This window comes from Lutjanus erythropterus, chromosome 14, assembly GCF_056507025.1.
Source record: "Lutjanus erythropterus isolate fLutEry1 chromosome 14, fLutEry1.hap2, whole genome shotgun sequence".
In the NCBI taxonomy this organism is placed as follows: Eukaryota; Metazoa; Chordata; class Actinopteri; order Lutjaniformes; family Lutjanidae; genus Lutjanus; species Lutjanus erythropterus.
In genome coordinates, this window is record NC_139330.1 from 7,700,152 (window position 1) to 7,721,732 (window position 21,581).

General features: G+C 39.9%; 1 protein-coding gene across 1 annotated transcript; it reads left to right on the top strand.

The window, feature by feature from the left end:
• The first annotated feature begins 284 nt into the window (after positions 1 to 284).
• On the top strand, positions 285 to 15,276 carry fbln7 (fibulin 7). The gene is made up of 8 exons (XM_084736607.1): positions 285 to 654; positions 1,939 to 2,101; positions 5,275 to 5,451; positions 9,136 to 9,261; positions 9,375 to 9,512; positions 11,395 to 11,532; positions 11,938 to 12,076; positions 14,517 to 15,276. The coding sequence occupies exons 1-8, from the start codon at positions 574 to 576 to the stop codon at positions 14,887 to 14,889; spliced, it is 1,335 nt and encodes a 444-aa protein (XP_084592733.1). The 5' UTR covers positions 285 to 573; the 3' UTR covers positions 14,890 to 15,276.
• The last annotated feature ends 6,305 nt before the right edge of the window (positions 15,277 to 21,581 follow it).

Here is a 21,581-nt window from a genome sequence, read left to right on the forward strand (position 1 = left end):
TTTAGTATAGTTACTATCCAGCCTTGATTATAATACACTAAGAGAGGTCTTCTAGAGATCCGCTCATTTGAGTTTAAGATAAGGGAAATATTTATTTATTTATTTATTTATTTATTTATTCTTTACCCTTATGACAGTGCTCACAAACCCAATTAAGATTATATTATGACAGTGTAGGTCTACCCGCGCAATTTGTCACATATAGTTGACTTTATATTGTGTGAAACTTTCCTTGTCAGGCACAGGGAGATGCAAAAATGGGAAAAAAAAAAAAAAAACTTACTATGTTTGGGAGTTTCACGGTGGGAGGGATTCTTGCTGCAGGAAACCTAGGTGGCGTGCAGAGCTCAGAGGCTAAACTTTCCGAGAGCGCACATAAAGAGACGGGAGCGCATCTCGGTCTCAGACACCTGATGAGCATCTTTCAAACGTTAAACACCGGAGGACGGACCTTCAAAATAGACAGCTAGTTTCTGGATTTTATCGAAGAACCATAAAAAGAAAGAAAACTTCAAAATCTTGGAGAACACCAGCAGGGAACAGTGTTACTTGATCACTGCTGGACTCTCAGAGATGGCACTGTCTTTTCGACGCAGGTGTTTGCTTTTGCTGTGTTTGACAGCTGCTATCTACAGTAGTCATGCTGCCGTTCAGGTAAGAGAAATTAACTTTACATTATAGTTTGTGCAACAACAACTTACTTGTCCAAGAGGCTCAATAAAGTGTGCAATAGGAAATCTCAAAATCTGACCAAGTTGCACTTTGGAAATATTTGAAAAGTACTTCATTTTATATTTTAATCAATGCATCCATAACAAGTCACCCCAAACAAATGATTGAATAGTTTTTTGTTCTGTTTAGCACTTAATCCAGCTCACATCCATTATTATTGTCTGTTGGTTTATGTGTCATTTTAAAGTTTTACAAGGTTTATGATCACACTTCAGTGGAGAAGTTTCTTCATACTTTTTCCCCAAAAAAAGTCATTGCAGCATCCGGATATGAGTGCTCTCATGTCTTGTCAGCTGGTGGCATTTCCCCCTTGCCTGGGGCAGGTAAAAGGCAGAGCACTGTCTAACTACTGCACAGGTCCAAACTATGTGCACAATGAATTTAAATGTATTGAAGCTAGTTGTTTTTGCACAAAGCCCTCCAGTGCAGGAATTTAAGGTATGCTGCACAGAGAAATTGTTCCAATGAGCATGTGATTAATAAACCCTCCTGAAAGGATTAGAGGCACTTTTCCCTGAGGAACTTTGTAATGGCTTGACAAGCTTTCTCCCTCAAGTAACTGCAAGTGGCACCCATGCTATTTTGAGCCTGCCCATTCAGGATTATCCAATGAGCATGTGCCTTCCTACCGCCATGCAAAATATACAGAGGAACAGCATTTTGGACTTAGGTCCCACTGACATCTGCCAGACAGCTTTTGTCCAGCTGTGTCTGCCACTGGAGTTGTGGTAGTAGGACAAAAGGGGTGAAGGAGACAAGAAGAGAGATGGTAGGCTGAGGATATCTCACATGAGTTAGTGCAGTGAGGTCAAATGGGGAAAAGTAGAAAGAAAAAATAGTTAAAGTAAAAGAAATCAAAAGTGGGTTACTGTATAATGCAAGAATGGTAAAAACATGTCACTAATACATCTTGTCAGTGTTATATAATGCATTTTAATGTCAGTGAAAACAGTTTGTAACCATAACGACCATGTGCCCACCAATAAGATGGATTTAGTTTCAATGACATCATCCTCCACAGCTGCACGTTAATGTTTTTTCACCGCTCATGTTTTATATTTTATGCCCGTTAAACTGAAGCAACCTTTATTCCTGCATGCTTGTTTTTTTTTTTCTGGTTGGAAAGTCATTGCGTTTTGAGATGTTTTGCCAAGACTCTTTTTTTAACTCCTAATTCTGCTCATAGTGCTCGTGCTTTGTTCACAGACGTGCATGGATAAGCACCAGGTGGTTGGGGTGCTCCGTCAGATGGAGAAGTTTCTGAAAGGCCAGGAGATGCGGTTTACAGAGGGCCTCAGGATCATGAAGTCAAAGCTGGCATCGCTTCAGAACTCCGTCTCCAAGTTGCCTCAAGCAGACCAGTCAGCTGGTGAGTGACAGACAGATAACAACAGCAACACTAACACCAGTCTAGCCATCATGATCCTCATCACTGTCCTTTTTAAAGTCTTTTTTTTTTCTCAGCAGACATTTTTGACTTGTGATAATAGGAAAAGCACATGTGGTATTAATAACATTCACAATGGCTCCCGTCTATTAAAATGTCCCAGTAAGACATCAAAATGTCTTCAGTAAAATTTCTTCTTTTGTTCTCAATCATCTTCATTTTCGTTAACTTTGTCTTGAATACAGAAGTTAATAATTATTTAATAAAACTTTTTAATGTGTCATAAATAATAAGTTATGCACCATCATTATACATAAATAAAAGGAGAAATATGAAAGTCCCCAGTATCCAAAAATATTTAATATATGATCTATGGTGGAAGGGAGTTGTTTCCCCCACCCCCTCCTCCCCAGGAAGCTCAGGCAGGCTGCAGTGACACTGAACAGGAGCACAAGATGAGCAAAACACTATATTTTGACACTGACAAGTAATGATGAGTCCTACACTGTAAGTTGATCAGCTGTTTATCACTGTCAGTTGTCTGTCGATGTAAAGTTAAACCTGTTATCCTGAAAAACAAAAGCCCACTGCTCTGAAAAAACAGAAACTCAAACTCAAAACATTATTAATGATTCCATAGGACTCATAAACAGACACTGACTCATTTGGCAAAGATTCAGCATTAATTTTAACTCTAATTAACGTGAAAGGGGCAACCAAACAGTCCGACATTCTGGTGCGAAATCTAAATGTCAAGGAAGGACGCCGCAGCTGCAGCGTTGTTGGAGAAGCCAGTATTTCGACTAATCATGTTTCCTTAATTTATCGACATATTATTGTCATTTTATGTTTTATTACAGTAAATATATTGCATACATAGTTCTCCTTTAAAGTAGATTCATCTATAGAAGTAGAATATATAAATTAAAGACCACAAACACACAAACACACTGATGTTTTCACTTATTCCAGCTGATTAGAAACTCTCAGCAGAGCCATGCAGGGATGTACAAAATATCACAATAATGTTACATACAGCCTGTATGTATAAATTAATTTTAACACTGTAAAACTGAAATGATTATATTCTGATAGACTGTCCGTTTTACAAAAGATAAGATATATAAATAGGTAAGACAACTGTGATATAAATAAATAAATGTGTATCTACTGGTTCAGGTAAATAAATTAATAACTACTGAAACTACTGCTTGTTTAAAACTCTCATAAGTGCATGATTTTTACATTGTTCTACCATTCTCTGCTTATTTAGCCATTTGCAATAGATATCTTAGGCAGAAAAGACTTAAACAACTTATATATTATTATGTATGAGGATAAATACAATATATACATATTTGAAGATATTTACTGACTATAATTTCAATTTTTGTGTTGTCTTAAAAGTGGCTATGGTAGAAGTCTTCAACTTAATAATTGAAATACAGTTGATTAAGTTGACTAAAATGACTTTGGATCATATATGTATTTTAACAGACAAATCTAACAGAATTTGCAATCCATGCTTGCATGCATGATATAACTGATGTTCTGTTCAGCAATTCAGTGAATGAGTGTTCAGTTAAAAGCAATAGAAGACTCCAAAGTATCAAATTTACAACATTTTAGGAACATTTGGTTGTTTGAAGTCGATCTTCAAACAGATTTTTTTTTGTCAGCCAGTGACAAAAGAGAGCCAGGCATGGCTTCTTCCATTATGGGATTATATATTCATCCAACAGTGCAGTGGCCATCTCAGTTACAAAGCTGGGTACTTGACAGGGGAAGTGGATTTGTGGAATTGTGTTGTTTGGCAGCAGACGCTGAGGCCAATTTGTTAGTGATGGACCAGTGCAGTCCATAACTCTGTGGAGAGCGCTTGGCAAGAGAGGAAAAAAAAGATATTTTACATTTACAGCAATAAAAGCTCAGCAAAATGAAAAGACTAAAGTGAAATTACAGGTCCACCTGCTTTAAAGGCTCACATCAGGATGAAAATCCAACAGTTCACATATAAATAAAAATCAAATCCATTTTTGATTCAGACATAGTTATAACAAACAAATTATTAAATAATAAAGATGATAGTTTGCTAATATTTTCCACATAATGTTGTATAGCATTCCACATCTTCTGTTAGTACTTTAAAGTAAAAGTAAGCAGAGGTAGCCAACTCTATAGTACATGCTATACAATACATGAAAAAAACATATTACACACAGACACCTCTGTCTTGTCAAAAGTATTTATATTTGAATATGTTTTCAATACCATGCGTTTAAAACAATACAATATCTGTTAATTATAATATTGAGAGTACTGAAGCTATAAAAAAAATGATCTAAGTGCTCATTCAAGACCTCAGTTCAGTCTTTATTGTCCTGCTAAGTCAGTTAAAATTCTGGTATCGTGACAACTCTATCTGTAAAATCAAGCTCAGACTTAAATGCAAAAATTGTTCAGAAAAAGTCGCAGTGTGTTTCATTATTCTACAGACCTCAGCTGGACATGATGGAGGTCTGACTGTGCAACACTGACGTATAATACGGTAACTTAAAAGCATAATATGCAACATTTTCCTTTAAAAAAAAAAACAATGTATAATCTTATATAAACACAATCCCTTCAAATCATCACTTATGACCAACTAGAAGTGTGTGCTGGTGTCTGTACCTGCAGAGCCCTATTTTCTCATTATTTTGCTGTGCTGGGATGCTTTACCTGCCTAAAACCTAAAATCCTCCTCATTCTAGCTTTAAATGTACTAACAGGGGTTTTGCTTGAGGTTGAGAGAATAGGAAACATTTTCTCACAATCCTCCTAGATGGATGAAACATACAATTCTCATAAAAGCCCAAAATATAGTCCATTCATAATGTTATGTAATGCAATTATGTTATATATTATACAAGCATTAAACTTTCCACAGCATGCAAACATAACATTTGGCTGCCCGTGGAGCTGTGACGCATAAAAGTGGCTGGTCCTGCGCTGGCTGACTGTAAATGAGGCATATGAACCGTCCTTTCCCATGAAGGCTGTGCACTGCCCAGTGACACGTGTATATCCCCAGGCAGAGAATGCCAGAGGATGTCGGGAGGCTTACTCCACATGTGACCCGCCTTTCTCTCATGCTCTCTTTCTCTCTCCCACAGCTCCCACCACCTGCCCCTCTCTGGAAGCCCCCGCTCACGGAACCAAGTTTGGCTCAAAGTACTTTGTCGGACACGAAGTCCATTTCACCTGTTCCCAGGGCTACCATCTCGTCGGTTCTGCCACCCGAGTCTGCCGGGACAACGGCACCTGGACTGGCATCAGTGCCACCTGTAAAGGTGAGCCTCACTGGGAGTTTCTTGTTTGTTGAGTAAGACAGAACCACTCCAGATCTTTGACCATGTTTGAGACCAGTTTCATATTTTATTCAGGTGAGGAACTCAGTCTCACTTCAGCTACAACAGGGATACTCAACTTGCTTTGCCCGCTTTGTCATTTTGCACAGTGACAGAAGGCCCGGAGACAGTTACAGGAATAAACAAACGTTAATAATAACATTATTTATCAGGTGATATAAATAAACATTAAGGGGACAGTTTGTGCCAAAATCAAAAATACCTATGTTCCCCCTGGCCTGTACTACTGTTTATCCATTTAAATTGTTCTGGTGTGAGATGCAGCGTTTTGGAGATATCAGTCGTACAGATATCTGTCTTCTCTCCAATAAAATGGTGATTTTTTGGTACTTTGAGCACCACAAGTTGTGTGCCATGCAGTCCCATTATATTTGAGAGGAGGCCGACATCTCTATAGCCAATATCTCAGAAACTCTACAACTTACACCAAAAAAATCTAGATGGATAAATAGCTCTACAGGTAAGAGAAAAAAAAGGGGGAAATGTCCCTTTAAAAATGTTGCTTGGTATATCCCAAAGCCCAAGATGACCCCCTCAAATATCTTGTTTTGTCCATAACCCAAAGGTATTCAGTTTACTGTTGTAGAGGACTAAAGAAACCAGAAAATGTTCACAAAAATGATCTGAAAAGTGACTCAAAATGTTTAATTGATTATCAACATAGTTTGCAATTCATTTGCAGCTGTAATGCAGTCCCATTACAGCTGCATTTTCTTCACAGGACGAGGAGTTTTTCACCCCAGTGACTTTCTCCGCAGGCAAGCAAACATCCACTACCACCTGTATATGATTTGGTGGTATGTTTTTGGACCAGGGCTGCTATGTCTGAGCATTATTCACTATGTAGCAAAAATCCCCACACCCATTTAAGAGCGACCTTGGCTGAGCAGAGTCTGAATGCCAGGCTGAAAGAGACAGCAGAGGCCGAACTGAGCTCCTCACACGTACACAGATAACAGGCAAAGAAAAGAGCCATTCTTCAGAGTGGCTGGAGCTCCTCAGCATACTGAATGAAGCCCTCGTTAAAATGGCATTAAATGTCTCCGAACACAGAAAAACACCTGTACTGCATTCCACTGTGGGGTGCCTTACCCTCCAGGTTTCTCCTCCTCATGAGCAGCAGTGGTTGAGCTACTGTAAGATAAACCCTCCCTCTCTTACTCATGTTTCCCAGGTTCTTTGACAGTGGTCCCACTGGACGGGGTTAGGTCCAGACATTATACCCACACCATGGTCTGATAGCACAGAAGTATGCTAAGCATGCTATTGATAGCCCCTTCAAGCCGGCACTGGTGGCTCTCTTCCAAAAAATTCCAAGTGGCACAGTCAGTTGAACATGTGCATACGTTTATTGACATTCATGGCTAAAACAACATGAGACGGCTCGACTCTGCACAGTATTATCCCTGTTCATGTTTTTCAGCCCAGCGTAAGAGCTCTAAATTTAGTCATGCTTAAAAAGCAGTATTGACGGAGTGTGAAAACTTTAAAGTTAAGAAGAGTTTAAAAATATCTAGCAAAGTGAAGTGGGCCTTTTCATGTTATGGCCCTGTGGTGGCCCCTGGGGAAGCCAAATAAACATTAAAGGGATTGGTTGTCATCCAGTATACTGTGGCCTCAGCGCCAGAGCTCAAAAAGCAGAAGCTGTTTCATGATTTAAACATCTGCACAGCCCTCAGAGCTGACTTCAGAAACAAAGATCATAAGGTATGATGTCCACTTGTGTCCAAACTTTGATGGGCAGAACACGTTTTACAGCCAATCAGCGATTAGCTTCTGTTGTTGTCAACAGTTTGTCTGTATCGAATGATGGTATATTTCGGGTTTATCATCATCTTGGTCACTGTTTGATGATCTAGATCCACAAATATGACTTTGGTGGGTGAAAGAATGGATCTGATCCTTATACATACTAGTGTGTACTCTATTATTTTCTGCAGCTCCTTTGGCATTGCAATATTGGCCATTACTGACATTTCTGTACTCTTAGTTATACGGTAATACCATTTTTCACCCAGTGGTGGAAAGTAACTAAATACATTTAATCAAGTACTGTACTGAAAGCTTTAATATATAACATTTATGCATTAAATGTCTAAAAAGGCTAGAGATATATAATATATTTACTTGAGCTGTGTACTCACATGATCCTTAATGCTATCTAGTTGCTAGTTGTTATCAATTCTGGGAAGACACAGGATATGCTGGAAATACCTGAAAAATGCATCATCATTAAACTGAAAACAGGGCTGTTTTTCTGACATGATGAAAAGGTGTGTTTTTTAGAGAAATGTGGTTCTCACAGGACAGTGACGCCACAAACATGAGGATCTTAAACTACCTAAGCGTAGCCTGGGGCCAACTGAGGTCAGGTTTTAATTTGCTCTGGCAGATACTGTTTGATACTATTGCAAATTAGTCTGGTGTTGCGAGGCAAACAGTATATAAAGTAGTTGAAATTAGCTTATCTACAGCACTTAAATGCAACATACACATTCATTCAGCAGTAATAATAATCCCAAATCATCATATATAATAGTAATAGCACCGACAGGGATCATTTTTCTGTAGAATGAGTACTTTTACTTTTGATACTTTATGTACATTTTGTTGATAATAGTATTTTCATGGTGCGATATTAGTATTTTTCTTCAAGGAAAGGATCTGAATATGTCTTCTGCCACTTTAGTATTTGCTGTAACCCTGAGAACTGCTGTTTGGAAACTTACTGAGAAGGTGATGACAGTAAGATGCTTCACAACTGTTTGTTCTGTTGAAAAGAAAAGCCTTTAAACCTTTTTTTCCTCTTTTATTCTTATGTGTTTCACAATGCTGCATTGACAGACATGAGGAAAACATAGTGCACATCCATATGGACACCAACAAATTAAACTTTAAACTTTGAAGATGCAGATGGATCTTACTGAATTACACTTTAATAATAATCTCCATTAAAATTAATCAAGATAACTACCACTTTTCCCCAAATGGAACAAATAAGAGGGCATCAGTGACTCACAGTTGACAGACTGTGCCCATAATGACAGAACCGGTTTCTCCTTCTTAAGTATCAGTTATCAAACTGGGTGGACGCTCATTTCCGCTCTGTGGACGGAGGTTAGAGGGGATTACAGAGGCTCTTTCATTTTTTTTTTCTGTATGTGTCACGCTCCTCCAGCAAATTCTGCGGTAGTTTACCTCTTTTTAATACTCTTCCAAAAGCCAAAGACCTTCTTTAGAGTCTGTTGCAAAGTCTGTTGAATTGTTCAGTGTGTTTTATTCTAAAACCTGAATCGAACACCTAGTCATCTTTATTTTTGTCAAGGTTTTTTTCACCGCTTTACATGGGTGCATATTGACAACAACCCTCAGCCTAAAGCAAAGATTATATGAGGAAAGAAGGTCAAAGATGGCATCAAACTGACAATAGATTAATTTTCATTTAAGAAAAGTGTAACTTTCAAGGACGTAGCTCTAATGTGACTGGACAAAGTTTCCATGCTGCCTTTGATCTGTGTGCATGAGTATGATGATGGGTTTGGTTTGGAAATGACTGGAGAGTTTTTTTAACAACTTCATGGTGATCATTGTCTCCTGCACCCACAGATATCAGTGAATGTGCCAGTAATCCCTGCCAGAATGGAGGTACCTGTGTGGAAGGAGTTAACCAGTACAAATGTACCTGTCCTCAGAGCTGGAGTGGCTCTCACTGTCAGCACCAAACCCAGACAGGTCAGCACCACTAAATAAATGACAGACGCTATGTTTTTGAGATCTACCACTGCACACGTTTACAGTGCGTTCATCACAGGCCTGCAACTTTCGTACTTTCTCCCCTAACGCAGCACCACCGGAGTGGAGTGTTATGAACGATCCGGCGTTCAGCCGGAGACCTCGCTGTGCCCAAGTGAACCGAGCTCAACACTGCAGCTGTGATGCGGGCTTTCACATGAGTGGCACCTCTGACAACAGCATCTGTCAGGGTGAGCTGTAATTATGTGTTACTTAATTGACCCCTGTGGGGAAATTCTCCTTTTTGCCGTTTCTCTTCGCAGGGAAGCAGCTACAGGTCAGCCGCAGAGCAGGGCCTGTATTACAGAAACTTCCTAATTTGCGGAGCCTGTTTTAACTGTTTTGTAACCATGGTAATTAGGGTTAGGATCAAATTGAGGAGGAAAAAACATTACAAATGATCTGTTCTAAGTCAATGGGCCTCGTGCAAGAACGACTCGTACAAACAGATTTGTTCTTAAGTGGTCTGTATGAGTGATTTAGGAGAACTTGCCTCACTCACCGATTTTCTAATGTTTTGACTTTCCTCTAAGATACAAACACAATGTACAATTGTGTTTTTACTGTGTTTGTGTTTTTTGTTTACTGTGTTATTCTGCTGTTATTCAGACCTCAGTTTTGGACTGACTGTATATTGGGCCCAGAAATTTAAGATAACAATACAAAAAGTTCTTCAGATGGGGAAAAAGTTTATCACACAAGCATCATAACTTCCCCAAATCTTTTATAAACTCTTAAGATCTTAAGATAACCGTTGTTTAACCGCTGTCCTAACTTTTGCTTTTCCACCAGGTTGTGTTTAATCTGTGTGGGTGCCGGATACAGCAGAGATTGTGTCTGCTAACTTAGCCCACTCTTTCTTTTATCTCTCCCACTCTCTCCTTTTATGTTTTATTGTAAATTTTCCAAAAATAACATCTTTGGATTTTTCTACAGATGTTGCATAAACCTCTAACTCATTTGTCCTAAAATTAGCTGCCCAACCGCTCAATTTTTTATATGCTTCAGTGCAGATTTCTGTATGTTTCAATGAGAAAAACCAACAGTTACAAAGTTGTTTAGCTTGATGAGACGAGAAAAGCAGTGTCCGTTATGAGGTAACAAACATTAAAGCTGCTAGATGTTGGATTGAGTACTTAAGATTTCCTAACCTGACGTAAGATAGGATGAAGTAAGATAAGATAGTAAGTTGGTTAGAATTTGCTTTTATAATACCAAATTGAGAAAAATCCTATCTGAGACTCTTCTTATCTTAAATTAAGATTTAAGATAGGAAGTTTTCGTAATATGGCCACAGTTCCTCACTGAAAGACATCTCACCAGGGCAAATAGCAGATGTTATAGTTTTCACTGCTGAAAAAATCCCTGCATACCTGAATTTTGTTCTCCTCTAGTGATTCATATGATTACAAATGTAACTGTGGAGCCAGTCTGTGACAAACAAAATAATCCTCTCGAGAGGTCACAAGCTGATTAGCATCCATTTAGGTCACAGTTCAGTTGCTTTTAAGATGTAGTTTGTTGAGTAACATTTTGAAATGTTAGTTTTCATGCAGTTCCTCCAAACGAGTTAATTTCCAAGATGTTCAAAGGGCAAGACTAAGGGACCTAAACGCCGATGACCACCTGAGAGAAAGAGACGACAGACTGTTGAGTTTTCATTCGGTTCCTCTTTTCATTTTCAATCCACGTCAGCTCTGCTTTGTTTACTTTGTTACCGTCCAGTTTTGTTTTGTTTTTTTCAAAATAGGATTAAAAATCATGGTATTTTGTAACTATTTGTCTGCAGCATTATGCTTAAATAGTAATATAAACAACAACCATTACAGTCACTTTTAATGGAGCTTCAAAGTATGGCCATAAATCAGCCAAGCTAGCCTGATATGATATGATATGATATGATATGATATGCATGATATGGTTCCTCACAGTGTGTATGAGGTAAATCATTACCTATATTCCAAACATCTTCTCCCTCTTAGTTACTTTTATATGCACGATGCCTTGGTCCAGTCATGTGATGCATGTTTAAGGCAGACATGTACATGCATTTCCTTTTCTGTTTCTTGCCAGATGTGAACGAGTGTGAAGTGTACCGGCTGGACCAAGGAGGGAAGCTGTGTGTCCACGAGTGTGTGAACGTCCCGGGCTCGTACCACTGCTCTTGCCCCAGCGGCTACAAGTTGCTCCCAGATGGGCGGAGCTGCGAGGGTGAGTGACAAGAGGGAGCGGAGGACAAAGGCTCATTCACGGGGCCCTGGCTGCAGATCTTGCCGGGTATGTAGCCGCAGAGAGGAATACCTGCGATTTAGAAAGACGAGGAGCCTTTAGCGGCGTAGCTTTTAGTTTCTGCAGAGGTGTCTGTCAGCCCACTTTCATTTGCACCCCTGAAGCTTACGGTGCTTGCCAGTGGAATGAATGACCTCATCCTTTCCCAGCAGAAGGGATCTTTTAGGACATGAGGCATTTGTGGGAGACTAAACTAAAAAACCAAATAAACAATCACAGCACAGCACCCCCTGCTCAGCCTGTGGTAACCAGGAAGCAGGGAGTCAGTCTGGCAAGTCTCTCTTCCCTCTTCTCATTCTTACATACCTCCGCTGTTTTGTCTTCCAGATGTGGACGAGTGTTTGAGCCAGCAGCACAACTGTAGCCGCGGGACAACTTGTATCAACACAGGGGGAGGCTTTCAGTGTGTCAACCCAGAGTGTCCCCGTTCCCATGGCAACATCAGCTACGTCAAGACATCTCCCTTGTAAGTGGATACACCCCAATGTGGCCATCTTTGTCACGAAAAGCTGTAGAAAAACAGAAAACGAAAAGGATCATATCTTCCACGTTTTAGCAGGAAATTGTCATCAACTTTCATCTGCGCACTAAATCAGACCCAACTGTGAGACACTAATGGGCTCCTGGCGGACATTACGGCTTGTAATAGCAAGAAGAGCACAAATTAATTTGATGATTTCTGCGTTCAGGTGTGCCAATAATCCATGCCAGTGACCCAGAATGCACAGTAAGAGGTCAAACTATACTCAGCAAAAATGCAACACTTTTGAGTTTGCTCTGATTTGCACACAAAAGTTACAAAAGTGTGCAGTTTGATTTTGATTTTGATTTTGAATGGCTATTTCACAGGGCTACAGGAAGGCGAAGTCATGACCACCCCTACTCTGCCTCTGATTGGCTAGTACGCATTTCCTTCATTGGTTGGGTTGGTTAGGTTTAGGCATGACGAGTGATTGGTTCGAGTTAGGGTTAGAATATCAGGGTAAGCCAATCAGAGGTAGTCCTTTTATTGTGACCAGTCCAAGGCACACCTGTGCAATAATCCTGTTTAATCAGCTTATCTGCCTGTCGGGTGGACAAGGCATTACTTTGGCAAAGGAGAAGTGTTCACCGGCACGTATTTTAACAAACTTATGAACAAAGTTTGAGAGAAACAAAACTTTTGTGTGCATAAAAGAAGTCTGACATCCTTTACTTTAACTCATAAAAAATGTGAGCAAAAACAAAAGTGTTGCGTTTCTATTTTTTGTTGCGTGTGCATGTATCTGCAGCCACTGAAGAGTTGTATTTGAACAAGGTGTTAAAGCCTCGAGAGTTTTCAGCTAAACTATTTCTAACTAAACTGGAACATAATTTGGTAGTTTTGGCCATCATTGCTATCATTGCAAACAACATTAAGCTCGCCATGGCAACAGCTAAGATCTGGCAATGCAGCTATATCAAGAATGGCCAAGTTAACCAAATGTCTTTGGAAGAGAAATTGAAGTCTGCAGACGAACCCATCTATAAAACTGTTGTGAATATCCATCACAGTTTACCAACCGACCTCCTGGTTCAGCTGTGACCTGCTGTACTTGTTGTAGTCCTGTACAATGAGAGATTATTATAAACATTTTGGGTGCACCATAAAGTGGTTTAGACAATGTTAAACTTGAACTTTGTTTAAAACTTTAAAACATTTGACTGGTTGAGACCATCAGACTTGGTTGTAGTGATGCCGTGTGAAGCCAGATTTCACTTTAAATAGTACATAGTACAAAGATATCATAACTAACAGAAGTGATGACAATAATACATGAAAGCTGCGGTTATGGCTGTGTCACAGTGAAGCAAATCCTGCCTGACAAAGAACCTGCATGCTCAGCAGAACTTCACTAGATGACGCTTGTTTGTTCTTTTTTCCTTTAAAACCATGTAGAACGTCTGCGTCCCGGCCAAATGTTTGGAGACATTACAACCTCCATGTCCCTATTTGCCAGTCATCAGTAGGCTGCCTCATTTCAGAGCATGAAACAAAGCTCTGTCTGCCTCTACTGAACCATCACTGTGGTGAAACACTGCTCCACTGCCAGAGAAGGGGATGGATAAATGTTTGGGAAAACACTTGTAACAAGGGAGAGAGCAGAGAATCGAGTAAGACAGTAGCCGTGTCCTCATTTCATACAACATACTAATGCTGAGCAGGCTTTGGGTTTGTAGCTCATTCGCAGCGCAGAAGTGAGTGATTGAATTAAGAATGTGCACATTCATTATTGGTATGTCCCACCATACACTGCTTAACGAAAATAGCTACTCACAGCTGCAAGAAATTAGAACAAATTGCAGATGATGGCGAGACAGCGTCAGGGAGATCTTAGAAAATAAAACAAAATATTATATATTTGGGAAAATAGTTCTCCTTACGTTGCCAGGTCTGCGGTTCTCCAGCGGAATTGGGCTACTTTTGAAGTGTTGCCACCAGTTGAATTTTTTTGTCTGCTAGTTGGGGAGACTTTGCATGCAAATCACAGGAATATAATCTAGAAATCCATATATAATTTCTATTATTTATTTAAACCTAAATGTGTATGTGCCATGCTTACGTGCATGCAGGGAGGAAGAGAGGGTAGAAAAGAGTAGAGAAAGCAGCTTGTTATGATCCAGGACTTCAGGGCATTTGACCTCATATGTACAGTATGTGCTGTATGTATGTGTGTCAGTTCTTTTAAGTCACGTAGGACCTGTTATTAACACTTTCCCACAGGGATAGATTGATGACATAATCATTTCGACGTAATCTGTGACAAAATGGCTACATGCAGTGTTTGTGTGGCTGCTCTACATCCTTGAAAAGTGCTTGAATTTAACTAGTACCTGACAGCTGTTAATGCCCCTTGCGTAATATTTTCTGTATTTCTGCCCTGCAGTCAGTGTGAGAGAAACCCCTGCCCCATGGACAGCCGCTCCTGCCACCTGGCTCCCAAGACCGTGTCCTTCCACTACCTGTCTCTGCCCTCCAACCCGCAGACTCCTGCCACGCTTTTCCGCATGGCGACCGCCGCCGCCCCGGGACGCACCGGGCCGGACAGCCTTCGCTTCGGCATCGTGGGCGGAAACTCTCGAGGCATCTTCGTCATGCAGCGTTCAGACAGACAGACCGGTGAGCTGATACTGGTCCAGCAGCTGCGTGGGCCACAGGAGATCAGCGTGGACGTGGACATGTCCGAGTACAGCGACCGCACCTTTCAGGCCAAGCACGTGGCCAGGGTTCACGTCCTGGTTTCACCTTATAACTTCTGAGAGCAGGTTCATGAAGGAGGAGGACTAGAGACAGAAAGGTGAAGAGTAGGGCTGGGTATCATTCAAAGATTTTTGATACCGGTACTGGTACCGACATCTTGGCCTCGATATTTGTTCCTGAATGATACTTTTTCAATACAAAATCCAACAAAAATTTATTACATAACACATTAAGCTGTTCAAAGACCTGGTGGTGAAAAAACAAGACAATAATCCCTGTCTCTGGGTGTAATGTAGTGTATTTCCTGCATGCCTCTATGACGTGTAATGTTAGAAAGAAAATCACCAGGGTTATTAGATGTTGGTACAAGCATGCTGCCATGCGTGCAGGAATGTATTTTCAACTGGGGGAGGGGGGGGACTATGCAACAGCATACATGCCAGTTTCCCTGTGCACGTATTAAAGTTAGACTAAAACATGCAGCATCCCTTATAGTTAAGTGTGAAACGTGTGTAAATATTAAAGCAGGATAAACAATATGGTCCAGATCATCAAGAATATTTAAACCTGCAACAATCTCATCTGCTGAGAAAAAATCATAATCATATACTGATTTAACATGTTTGGATGTTTTCTTCAACATGTCAGGATGTTAATGACGCATCAGGTTTCACATACTGTAGACGCTCATCCTATCTGTTCTCTCAAGACAGATTTTCTCTGTGCAACATGTTTGTTTTTCATCTTTACCTCCGCAAATCAATGGTGGGTTAGTACAAGAAGCCCATGAGAGCACAGTTTGGGGATACTGTAGAGGTTTCCCCAGTGAAACATATCATCTGATACGTGTGGAGGTTTGGTGATTAAAACAGCAGCTCAGCTGTCCTGTCAGGAGTCAGATGATGACTCTTTTTAGCTGAATATTTTTTTCTGGACATGTTGAAGATCCCATGGTCACCGTGTTTCCCATGTTTTCCGTGCGTAATAGTGCGCAATTTTTATTTCTCATCACAATGAAACACACAATATCCATCTGCAGTTACAAGAAGATAAAATATAAACATGGTCTTCTTTTATATTGCATATTGTTTTTTCCGTAATTTAGTTTATTGCGGATAGATTTGAGTGCTGCAAAAATAATTACAATCAAGGACTAAAATTGTTGCCTCTTTAATTTTCATGTTAAGCATGATCCTGGTAATGATCCATAAATAAATAAAAAACACTGTTTTGTTCCTGGGAACACCACTGTAAAATATAAACTGATTAATCTCGATCACGTCATGTTGGCAGGACAGGTTAAAATCAGCTTGGGGGACTTTGAAGGCAGGCAATCATGTCAGGATACTGAAGTAGGAAACCCCAACAGAATGATGCATCCACAAGCACTTGAACAGAAACTGTTTGAATTATTTTTATCAGATATTATTTTAAAAAGTAAGAGGATATTTCCACTAAGGTTCATTCTGGCCAGTGGGCCAAGAGGGGGCTGCAGCACCCCTCTTCCCGCACTGATGCATGCTACATGCAAGCAACTTGGTCGGTCCCATACGAGTATCAAAGTTCGATACCCAGCCCCAGTGAAGAGGGAGAAGGAAGGTGTGTAACGGGCACTGAGTTTACTGATCAGAAATTCATTAGTCTGAGTAGCTGAGGCCTGTGTTTGTTCAGTGGCCAAATTATCAGACGAATGAGAGAATGACAAGCCAATATTTAACAGCTATATTATGAATAACAATATATGGCAGACAACATTCATAGACGCTTCTTTAAATAGTGTCAGTATGAGCTTTGACTGACGATGTTTGAATGTGTTTGAGTGCATGAAAACGTAGCTAAACAAAAGCAAAATGAATGGGTGGGTTGGGAGGGATGGATTTTTGTCAGTGCTGTTGCTTTGTGTTTGTGTTATTATGTCCTTCATAGATCACGTCTGTGTAGCTCAGGGTCAGGCCCCGGGGCTGATGCACTGCCCTCGCTTTATTGATGATAAATCCCTATAAGACATTAGTGCTCCTGTGGCTCTAATTTATTGGAAATTTTGTTGCTGGTTTTTACGTTGTAACATACTGTACGCCACATGTTTATCTTCCATCATATACTGTATATTTGTTCTTTTTGTACTAGCTTGCCGTGTTTAAGGCACCGTTCATTATACTAAGGGAGTTTCTTTTTTTTTTAAGTAGATGCAGTAATGTACCTGGGCATATTTCCTCTATTACTCATAATCTGTATTTTACCCAAAAATAGTCATTATATTTTAAATCAAAGCTGATTTGGCAAGCTTGCCAATGCACTACACAATTTACCTGGAATTTTAATTGTCTACATAACTGAAATAAAGTCAGTCCAACATTTCAGTTTTTGTTAGAACTACCTCTCTTGATGCTGAGCAGCGTGCTATTAAATGTCCTTGTGGCAGTGCTTGTTTTCATTCTACATCCATTGTGAGCGAATTTTAACGAGCGAAATTCAAACCAATGCATAGTTGATAAATGAACTCTGGATGGCTATAAAAAGTTATCTGACTGAATGGATGAAAGGTTAGACAGAAAGAATGTGTTTTATAATATAACTCCAGCAGCAGCAGTTCAGAGACAATACAAGTCAAAGTTTCCCACGTCTCAGATGCAAAAGGAGCTTAACAGTATTTCTATTTGACTTTAATACAAGGGGCAGTAGTTGTCACATTTTAAAAAACATATCTCAGTGTGTCTATTTGTTAGAGAAAGAAGAGACTAATCTGCACCACATGTGTTCTCTTAACTTCCTTCACGTCTCCATCCAGGGGTTTACATTGCAATAAAAGGGGGCCAGAGGAGCTGCATGCTTCCAGGAGGAGGAGTGGATGGTGAGAATCAAAACACATGCCCTGACTGCACACACACACCACTCTGAAAATGACAACGTGCCCTAATGGCAGGCGTAATTTCCTTCAGTAACCACACCAGGAGCGCTTACATTGCAGCCTTTGTTTCAGGCTTTCACTCGGGCTGTTTGATGTTCACGTTTCATCCATTCTGAGGCGGAAGGACATCGCCAGACACAATTGGAGAGCGCTGAGCTACATAACACAAGCCATTTGCTGGAGAGTAATGATTATAAAATATACAGTGAGGGCCTTGAGGCGAAGCCAGCACAGAGTGTGGTTTACACTGGTTTTTACGTCAGATGCAGAAACATGATGATGGTCGTGGTGATTTAAGTGCACCATCCACAGTGGACAAAATAACAGAAACATACATGCAGGAGATTCATACAAAGATGCAGTGCTCTAAAGTAGTTCATGCATTACAGCACATGACAGGCACAAACTGAAACAGACCCTCTTCCTGATTAACTTTATAGTTTTTGTAAATATGCACTCATTCTCAATGTGATGCCCCTAGCATGTTTAACATGGGTTTTATTTTGAAGCCACGTTGTTGTAACACGTGCAGAATGCGTCTTTTGTCTTGCTGAAATCAGGAGGGACGACTCTGAAAAAGACGTCTGGATGGCAGCATATGTTGCTCCAAAACCTGTATGTACCTTTCAGCATTAATGGGGTCTTCACAGACGTGACAGTTACCCATGATGCCATGGGCATTTACTTTAAACCTAACATGTTAATGTTCATCATTACCAACATTTACGTTCATTGATGCCGATTAGTCACAAATATTTTGAAAGTAATATACAAGTGTAATTTTAAGTGATATTCAGTTAATGTTTTAAATTTATGCTGCAAATATTTATATCGACTAGTGCCAATTTCTGTTGCCTTGTACACAGAGCTGCAATGATTAAGCGATTATTAATTGACTGTTAGATTAATCACCAATTATTTTGAGAATTGATTAGTCATTTTGAGTAAATTTTGAGGATCAGTGTTTTCATCAGAGAAATTTGACATTTTTTTCAACATTTTTCAGCATTTTTTTGACATTTTATTCACCAAGCAACTCACTGATTAATCAAGAAAATAATTGATAGATTAATCAATAATGAACATAATCATTAGTTTCCAGCCCTACTTGTATACAGGTGAAATAATATAATGATATAATAATATTTTAATATATTATAATAGTAATTTGGGTGAGGTCCACCACTTCTTCCTCATAAAATACCTTTACCAAAAAAGGCATTTCTGGTAGGTAATTTTCAAAATCTTCCTTTCAGAACCCATTAAAGACACAAAAAGTTTGCTTATGTTGCAGTTTCTGCAAGGCTGATGCTTTGGGGTAAAATGTCTGGACTAAATTACCAATCTGTTGAATCTTTCAATGTGTTTTTGAAACTTTCAGTGAAAGTGTCTTTGTTGTTGGTCAGGAAATATCTGTGACCACTGTTCCCTTTTACTAATGACAGTTCACTGTGAACTGTTACTTGTTCATTGCTGAACTGCTGGTTGAAGTTGGCACAAATACAGCACGATCGTGGCAAGAAAGAATGTCTCAGAAATGACATTAGGACAAAACACAGGGAAGGGACAGTGGTTACAAGTAAACACTCAGCTGAACTAATACTAAAGTCCAAAGCAAGTGTTATGAGTTTTAGTAATCTGGTATGTAACTGCAGGGCTTTAGTGTGTATTTGTCATTTCGTCCACCCCCTCTGGCTGCACTACAAAGCTCCTGTTCTCATGCACCTTTTCTCAAAAAAGAGGAAACAATCCCCGCATCATAAATTCTTGACATTCCACTACACACAGCATCCTCCTGAAACATCTCCGAACGTTGCCTTTTCAAGCACGAAACCATCAGTCATTTTGAAGTGAAACACTTTAAAAAATATGGATCTCCACAGAAACGGACAAGAGGCACGCGTGCTGATGGTGGGTTAGTCCAGAATGAAAGGCACTGGGGAGGAATTCCACTCTACTTTTATTATCCAAGCAGAGGGTGGGAGAGGCCGCCGGTGGATCATCTTTCATGTGGGATAAATGTTTGGAAGAAATCCAGAAATATGTGAGAGTATAGGAGAGCAGATTGAAGGTCCCCTCGCCTTCGTCTCTGGCAGTGAAGTGGCCGACAATCTGCCACAGAAAACATACAGTCGACGAGAAAACAGTCATAAACTAGACCCAAAAAATATAATGTTCGCTGGTGTGGAGGCCTAAGAGAGGTCATTCAGCATACAGTCATGAATGTGCACAAAAAAAAATGGCTGTTTGGTCCAGTAGTACGCAAGATCAGCTGTGGACAAGCTCCAGGCCCATCGATCATGCACACGCGCAAACGATTTCATGATCTCCTCTTAGGGTTACGCATGACAAACATAAAACTGAATAAATTCATGTAGCAGGTTGCTCAAATGTAAAGTGTGAGTTCATGATGATTTTATTGGTGATTTCATAGTTGCATGTTGTAGTTGAGGTGGGGTCTTAATGTTTCTGAAAGGTCTGAAACTCTGCCCTCTTTAATGTCGGGTACTCACTCTGAAACTCCTGTGTTTTAGCCACAACACCTGATATAACAGTGTACACTTTAATTTCAAAGGTTTAACTGGTTTGGTCTCCATAAAACAACTTGTAAAGTTACCACGACAAGTACACTGGGTTGTTTGGCGGTTTTATGTTGTTTGAGGCCTCTTACACTGGAAAAAAGGGAACTGTTGGACAAATTTAAAAATTAAATAAATCGGCAACAAGTTTTCTTCAAATCCAGTTAACAAGTTGTATGAACACCATTGCTTTGAGTCAGATGCACTTAATCATCTGATTGATTTCAAATCAACAATTGAATTAATGCAACCTAAATTAAAGGAAAGTGCATTTTCTATCTCAATTATTTGATTTATCTAAAAATGAAATACTCCGTAACAACCTAACGGTCTGGTTTCAGGGAAAGCAGGGGGAAGATATCTGGAGACATGGACACAATGACATCAGACACACTCTTAAATAAAGGTGCTAACAAGAGCCATAAAGGGTTCTTCAGCTTGTCCCCATAGGAGAACCTTTTTGGCTCCTGGTTGGTCCATTTATAAAGGTTTCACTTTAAAAGAATCTGACTTTGAATCTGACATGAAGGGTTATACATGGAACCATCTATGAAAAGTTTCACTCAGACCACCCCCAAGAGATGTTCTACAGAGAACCTCCTATGGTGTAATGGCTCCACCCAGAACCAGGGGGTTCTACTGAGAATCTTTTTTATGTTCTAAGGGTTTTAACTACAACCCACTCAGGGATTCCTGCTGAGAACCTTTTTATACTTCAAGGGTTTTAACTAGAACACACCAAGAGTTTTTTGTTTTTTTTTTACCAAGAGCCTTTTTATATTCCAATGGTTTTACCTGAAATCCACAAAGGAGGTTTTACAGCAAACTCTTTTATATTATGGTACAAAGAACCCTTAAGTAACTCTCAAACCTCAGGGTTCTTCACAGATTTCTTGAAGAGCTCTGTCCTACAAAAAGGGTGCTTTGGAGGAAGAGGGTTCCACAAAGAACCCTCTTCCTCCAAAGCACCCTTTCTGTCTCACAAAGACGCACCCCCTCTTCAAACAAGGGTTCTTCAGAAGCAAATGGTTCTGGGTAGAACCTCAGTCCTTTCAGGAAGGACCCGTATTTCTGACATGGTACATCAGGTTCAGGGAACAGGGTGTAATTTGAAGTTGTCAACAATCAAAAAAAAGCAGACTGCCATCAGTGAAGCTGAATGAGACTCATTCAAAACTTCTACTGAAACATTTTTTACAGTGCAGTCAGAAGCCTGTTAAAGGCCACTGGCTTGACAGAGAACTCAGGGTTTATATTTTCAGCA